The sequence below is a fragment of the Gallus gallus genome, chromosome 23, assembly GCF_016699485.2.
Source record: "Gallus gallus isolate bGalGal1 chromosome 23, bGalGal1.mat.broiler.GRCg7b, whole genome shotgun sequence".
NCBI classification, from domain to species: domain Eukaryota; kingdom Metazoa; phylum Chordata; class Aves; order Galliformes; family Phasianidae; genus Gallus; species Gallus gallus.
Genome location: NC_052554.1, coordinates 5,654,487 through 5,661,841, shown reverse-complemented (window position 1 = coordinate 5,661,841; position 7,355 = coordinate 5,654,487). Strand labels below are relative to the sequence as shown.

General features: G+C 62.5%; 1 protein-coding gene across 1 annotated transcript; it reads right to left on the bottom strand.

The window, feature by feature from the left end:
- Positions 1–765: 765 nt before the first annotated feature.
- HPCA (hippocalcin) lies at positions 766–3,414 on the bottom strand. Its single transcript, XM_001233528.7, has 4 exons — positions 3,339–3,414; positions 1,897–2,330; positions 1,461–1,566; positions 766–1,185 (listed from the first exon to the last, which is right to left on the bottom strand). The coding sequence occupies exons 2-4, from the start codon at positions 2,272–2,274 to the stop codon at positions 1,088–1,090; spliced, it is 582 nt and encodes a 193-aa protein (XP_001233529.3). The 5' UTR covers positions 2,275–2,330; positions 3,339–3,414; the 3' UTR covers positions 766–1,087.
- Between the last annotated feature and the right edge of the window lie 3,941 nt (positions 3,415–7,355).

Sequence of the window (7,355 nt, the reverse complement as noted above, 5' to 3'; positions counted from 1 at the left end):
GCCTTGCATCCAGCCCATCCTTCGTGCAGGTGCACGGCGCAGTCCTCCCTGTGGTGCCTTTGGGTGTCTGTAAGCACCGCCACAGCCCGGGCAGAAGGGGCACATCTCGGCCTGTATCATCTCCTCGAGGAAGAGGGGCAGTGGTTTGCATGCCGGGCTGTCCCTGCGCTGCCTCGTCCCCTCCAGCGTGGCACATCCCCAGGGCTGTCCCCACACACCCTGCATTATTCAGCCTCAGTGCTCAGCCCCTCTCCTCCCTGGACCACCATGATCCCAGCAGCAACCAAAGGGTCTTCATCCTCTTCATCATTGGGCTCCTCATCTTCATCACCAGAGCCCTCACCCACGGCCCCATGCTCTGCTCCCTGCAGTGTTCTGCCCTCACCCCACGGTGCTCCTCTGCTCCCACCTGCATCGCTATGAGTCGCGGTGGCCATCCCGCTCCGTGTCCCCCTGCTGGGTGGGGGGCAGGGTTTGTCCACCCAGAGCTCTCCATCTCCAGGTCTCCTTGCAACCCTCTCCCACTGGCACTGGGCTGTGTGAGCTCGCTGATCCCGGACAGCATGGAAACATGGCCAGCCCTGAGTGGGGCACGGGACCCATCCCCATCCCAGTGCCCACCCCACAGCACGGCGCAGCCATGGGGCAGCACTGAGCGCCAGATGCTGCTCACCACTGGCCAGGACGTGAGCCCATCATTACTGCCCTGGTACTGCTGCAAGGAAGGTTGGATTCAGAGCTTACAGGAGAGCCTTTCCCCTCTGCTGACTGCACTGACACACACTTTATTTTGCAGATATTAAAAGACCAAAAGCACAGCCCCTCCCCATGGCCCCACGTACACTCTGGCTGTGGGGAGGGGGCTGGTGTGGCAGTGTCTGCATGCTGGAGGGTGCTGGGGGGGCCGCGAGCAACCGTGGTTCATCCCCTTGGCCATGTCCCTGTGCCCATCAGAGGAACAGCAGTGGCTCTGCCATGCTGCTCCGCACCCCTGGTGCTCTCCCCATGGGGACATGGAGGTGGGGACGGCAGGGACGAGTGGTGGTGGCAGGAGGGGGCGGTGGGGGCTGTGGTGACCGTGGGGGGCTCAGAGCTGCCCGGCACCGCTGGGGTCACACTGCAGCAGGCGCACGATGGATGGGTCGCTCTTGGCACCTTTGATGAACTCCTCCAGGGACAGTTTGCCTGCAGGGAGACACGGCTCAGTGCAGCGGCCACCACCCCACCCAGGCACATGGGGGCACGGGAACCGGAGACCTCCTGGGGACACCCCCCACCCACCACCTGCCTGGGGTGAGCCCCCATGTGTGACCAACAGCGCTGTGTCACCCCGAGCCCCTCACTGCCATGGCTCCCCCCGACCGTGCAGCGTTTAATCAGTGAGCACACAGCTCCCTCTAAGACCCCCGGATTTAACCATGAGACCTTTCCCTTAATCCCCTCCTTCCCCTCTCATTTACCATCATTATTAGTATCCATCTGTCGGAAGATTTTTTCCGTTCTTTTCTCCGGAGTCGATTCATCTTCAGGCATATTCATGACAGAGGAGACCATTTTGTAGATGGCCTGGGAAAGGGATGAGGGGATGGAGACTGTGCTGACGGGGACGGTGCTCACTGCCACCGACCCGAGGATGGGGACTGAGGGCTCCCTGTGCCAGGACCGCGTCCCAGACTGCGCAGGGATTCAGCTCCCAGCAGAGCCGGGGCAGATGGTGGGCAGCAGCCGTCTTGCAGGAGGCGGATGGGAGCTGCTCCTGCACTGCCCAGTGAGAGGCCACCAAATCAGCCTCAGAGCTCCCCCTCTGACACTGCTGCCACCGGGCTGGGGTCTCGGCAAGGGGAGTGCACGGGGATGGCCACCCTGGCCCCCAGGACCACCGCGGGCACTGCGTACCTGCACGATCTCCAGCATCTCCTCCCGGCTGATGTAGCCGTTGCCATCCAGGTCGTACATGCTGAAGGCCCACATGAGCTTCTGCTCCAGCTTCCCGCGGGAGGTGACGCTCAGCGCGATGATGAACTCTCGGAAGTCGATGGTGCCGTCACCGTTGGTGTCGAAGGTGCGGAAGACGTGCTCAGCGAACTTGGAGGCGTCGCCGTAGGGGAAGAAGTTGGCGTAGATCTTCTTGAACTCCTCCACGTTGAGGATGCCCGAGGGACAGTCCTTCAGGAAGCCCTTATACCAGCCCTGCAGCTCCAGGTCGGAGAACTCGGTGTTTTCCCGCAGGTCCTGGAGCATCTCGGGGCGCAGCTTGCTGTTCTGCTTCCCCATGCTGCTGGGCACGCCGACCCCAAGGGAAGTGTCTGGTCCTGCTCGGGTCCTGAGTGCTACAGGAGGGGAGAGGGATGGGGCAGCGCTCCCTGGCAGCCCTCGGGCACCCGCACAGAGGTGTGCACTGATGCTGATCCCTCCATCCCGCTGTCCCCTCTGAGCCGCTGGTGGCAGCCCCAGGGACAACACAACGCAGCGCCAGCCCCCGCCCTTTGGGTAATGGGCCCTTATGGGTCATTTGCATAATATACTGGGTGATATATAGGTGGCATCAGGAGGGCAGAGCAGTGCAGAGGAGGGGATTTGGCCCTGGTGGAGGGCTCTGGGTGCAGATCTGAATGGATCTGGGTCAGCTCCCTCGGGGGGTGGGGGGGTATTTTTGGTGCCTCTGCTGTCTCCGTTTGTGTTTGGTGTCTCCGGACGACTCTGGAGCTCCAGGGAGAGCCGGGGGCCACAGTATCCCCTTTCAGCCACAGCCCCCTCCCTGCACTTGGGTGCCCAGTGGGGACCCCAATGGGGGCTGGGAGGGGTGGGGGGTGTCTGCAGTGCCCGGATTACCACTGCCCTAATCCCCAAACCCCAACCCCCCTTCCTTTGAGATAAAGGTGCACAGGATTCCCCGTGACAAAGAACCCCATAGGGACTCCCTCCAGGGACTATGGGACCCCCAACCCCTCTCCACCTCCCTCACTGTGGAGTGTTGCAGCTCAGCATCAGAGCTTTGTGCAGAGTCTCTGAAAATGGGCACAGCTTTGGGGGGGGGAGGGAGGGAAGGACGGAGGGGACCCCCAGGGAAGATGCATATGGGGCAGGAGGGATCCACAGGGAACTCTCTCCAGGGAGGGGGCTGCAGGGACCCCCCTTCAAGGGATGGTGCCCCCGCGGTGGGAGGCATCGGGGGACACCCGCAGGAAGGTGCTGCGGGGTACGGGCGGACCGGGAAACCCCCCGGGGCGGGGGCTCTGCAGCCTCCGGCAAAGAGGGACGCACCCGCAGGGCTGAGGCTGATTCCGTCGCCGTTCCCTCCATCTCCCCCCGGTTCCCCCCGGTCCGCCGCCCCCTACCTGCCCGGGAAAAAGCCTCCAACGCCGCCGCTGTGCGCCAACGGGGAGCGCCCTCCGGCTGTGCCCGCCGCAGCGCGGGGCTACGGGGCGGCACCGGCACCGGGGGAGGCACGGGGGGGCACGGCGGGCACCGGCTGCAGTCAGCCCCCGCCCGCCTCGTGCTGCCCCACCCGCCGCAAAGCCCCGCGCCTCCCCCCCCCCCCCCCCTCGGGCACTGCCGAACCCACAGCCCTGGGCTGCTCTTGAGAGGGCTGGCACAGTACTGGACCGGTTCTGGGAGCGCTGGGAGTGCTGGGAGCCCATCAGAGGCTCAAATGCCCGCAGCCCCAGGTGGGCGCTTTAATGTGGCCCTGGAGAGGTTTTCAAGGGCACTTTTGCAAAAACCACTCGGCTGTCCCTCAGGGTGCGATTCTGCTCCGTGGTGGACGGGGTGGTGCTGCAGAAGAGCACAAACACCCCCCGTGCACGGCCCTCTCTTTGGGGCACCACTCTCACCACCACCCCTCCCAGCACATCTGCCAACCCCCCCCCCTGTCCCTCAGAAGGAGCTGCAGCCCCAGAACCCCTCAGCGATGGAGGAACTGGAGGCCCCGGGCAGCTCCTATTGTGCATCCCAGCTCCTGGGCACGGGCTTCTCCATCACCCCCCTGCTGGCCCAAGAGGTGCTTTGGGGTAAAAAGGGGACATTTGGGGTGGGATCCGGGGGGTGGGCACATCTCAGGGGTCACCGCTCAGGGGACGGAGCAAAGCGGCCTCCAGCAGCTGCCCCTACAGCAGGAAGAGGCACCCGCAGAGCCAACTGCTGCCCAGACAGAGCAACATCCCCACGGGTTCTCCTGCCTTCCTGCACCGCTCCATCAATTGGCAGAGCCTGGGATTGTTCCGAAACACCGCGGGGAGCAGATGGTGAGGGCAGATGGGAGGACGAGGCACTCTTCTCCGAATTACACAAATAAATATGCATAAAGTGATTAAACCCACAGCCCTGACTCCGTTTTGGTGGTACGGGGAAGGGGCCAAGCGGGGAGTTTGGGCTCCGCTTCCCTGGATCTGTGAGGGACTGCAGCCCGGCCCATGGCTGGGGACACTTCTACCACCACATGGGGACCGCGCAGGAAGAAGCAATTGCTGATAATAAAAGCAAGATTGGTTTCTTAGTGGTTTTCTCTCCTTTTTAATATCCGTGAGCACTGAGCTCAAGGGTGCTGCGGGATGGGTCTGGGCTGGTGACAAGGAAATGGTGATGAAAGCAGCAGGACGGGCAGGAAAGGTGAAAGGAAAGCGCTAAAAGATAGGATTGGAAATGGAGCTTTGGTGTAAGCAGAAAGGTGAGGAAGAGTGGGAAATAGTGCTGGGGGGCATAAAGTCTCCCTGTGTGCTGGGTGCTGCTGGCAGCTCCCTGCAGGTGGGGGTGCCTTTTCCCCTCCAATAATCATCATATCTATTTTAATCCCCCTCTGCATGAGTGACAGAGGGCACAACTGACGCAGGATGATTTGAAAGCATCCCATTTAACTCAAACCCGGCCCTAAAACCGCCTAATCCCCAACACTGAAATGGATCACAGGAGGGAGAGGATAATGCGGGGCGCAGGCAGGACCACGCTGTACCATCAAACCCTCTGTAGTGTACAAGGTCCCTGGGCTGGGGGTCAATGGCCCCATCCCCTCCCCTCTGTACCCCATTCCTCCATCCCCAGCACTCCCTGCTGTGTGCCCTGCAGCTCTCAGGCACTGCGGGATGCTGCAATGAAGAGGAGGCAGAGACGACCGCGGGCTCTGCTGCAATGCCAGCCCCTCACTGGGGAGAGACATTATGGGATCCCCTCTCCCTCCTGCTCCTCCTTCTCCTGCTCTGTGGGATTTCCCTGCCTTGTCCTGTTCCCCACAGCCCCTTCCCCTGGGCTCTGCTGACCCCATAGCTCGTCTGTATCCCCACGCCCCACTCAGCCCCGGAGGACGTGGTGAAGGTGAGCAGAGCGCGGGGCCGGGGCTGCAGGGATAGCTGAGGATTAAATGCAAATGCCCAGATAATGAGGATCTTTGGTAAAAAGCCCATTTGTATAATTTAAATCTCTAATAGGCTTCCTGGAATACAAAGCCCTTTGTGATGCCCGATCTCATCTGGATCAGGAGCCACTCGCCCACTAAATCTTGACTTAGAGCCATGGGGATGCAGGGACATTTCGTAACAGAGTGGCTTCATCCCGTGTCCCCATATCCCCACGTCCCCATATCCCCATATCCCCACGTCCCGGTGCTGTCCCAGAGCACGTAGCACTCACCTTGCCCGGACAGCTGAGGTTGGGGCTCCCAGGGCCGTGTGCCAGCTCCCCAGGGGCGCACGTGTGATGGCAGCGGGACACGTGCTCAGGTGTGTGGGACACGGGGCAGGGATGTGTTTTGGGGCAGCTGGGCACAAACAGTCCCTCAGATCCCAGTGGCAGTGGGAAGTGGCTGCAGGGCAGGAATGCGTGAGCTGTGGGTGCGTGGCGCTTGGTTTTCCAAGCAGGGGCTGCAGGAGCAGTGGGGGTTTCCTGGTGTGGGTCCAGGCTGTCCCAGTGCCACGGGGGCTCCCGGCCCCGTTCTGCCCCATTCCTCCACGCCTCAGGGCTCAGTGCTGCCGGTGGTTGGGCTGCACTCAGCGCCAGCTCTGGGGCTGCAGCACACGCCGTGGCAGGGCCAGAGGGCTGCAGAGGTGTCACTGCCATCCCAGCAGTGTGCACAGACAGGGGAGGGAGGTTGTGGGGTGAGGGGAGAGCACCGAGAGGGGTGCGGGCTTGGATTCGTCCTTATCCCCTCACAGCTCCCAAGGGCCGGAGGTCCTCAAAATCGCCACCAGTACCACCAATAGTACCAATAGTACCAATAGTACCACCAGTACCACCAGTACCGCCGCCACGCGTCCCTCGGGCTCCCTCTGGCGGCGCCTCGCCCCGCGCTGGGGCGGCTCGGGAGCTCCGGGTCCTGCGTGGCACCGCCGCGGGGGTTCGGGTGGGGACTTCACTCCCCGCAGCTCCGAGCCGGCGGTCCCCGCGTTCCCCCGCTCCTCCCCGTGGGTAAGAACCGGCAGTCACGTGTGGGCGCGGGGCGGGCCCGGTGCCGGTGCCGGTGCCGGCAGGTGGCAGCAGCGGCTCGCGGCGATGCCCGACGTGGCCCCGGGGCGCCGCTTCATCCCTCCGCGACGCGCGGAGCCCTTTCCCGGGCAGCATCGCCAGGAGACGAGGGCTGTCCCACGCTCAGCATCCTCGGGGATGCAGCACTCCGGATGCGCATCACCCCCAGATGTGCGCCCCGAGATGGCAGCACCCTGACGTGCACTCCCCACGTACAGATGCCCCTCCGCCCTGCAGCACCGCCGCATGCAGCTCCTGTGGTCCGGAGATGGAGAAGAACAGGGACGGCCGCGGCCCCCCTGGTGTCCATCTGGGGATGGAGAAGGAAGATGAGTGCGTGGTGTGCCTAAATGCTTAATTAGAGCTGTGAGTTAATTGCTGCACTGAAGACATGATGAGTGTCGCGTGATTTGAATGTTGCAGTGCTGGGACTGGGGGGGCTGAGGAGGCTACGTGGAAACAGAGCTATGGGCAGCAGTGCCGGAGCACCCCAAATTCCTCCCAGTGGTGGGAGAGGAGAGGGCAAAAAAGGGACGGAAGCAGCACTGTGTGGTGGCAGTGGAACCCACCAATGGTGGCAGATGTTGAAAAGAGCAAATGTTGTTCCTATATTTGGAAAGGGAGGGAAGGAAAAAACAGGGAGCCATGGCATTGGCAGTCCTCAGCTTCTGGAAAAATACCAGAACACATCACAGCCCTCCTGCAGGAGCCTGGCTGGTGCTGGGTGAGGGGGAACAGCTGAGGCTCATTGCTGGTATGGGATGGCTCCAGCCCTGGTGGCTCCTTCCTCTGGGGGCCGCAGGGAGTCTCTTGGTTGTATTACAGGCAGAGAGTTTGAGTTCAATTGGATGGGTGAAGCAGGGCTGGGAACAGACCCTGTGTGCCACTCCCACCTCCCCAAC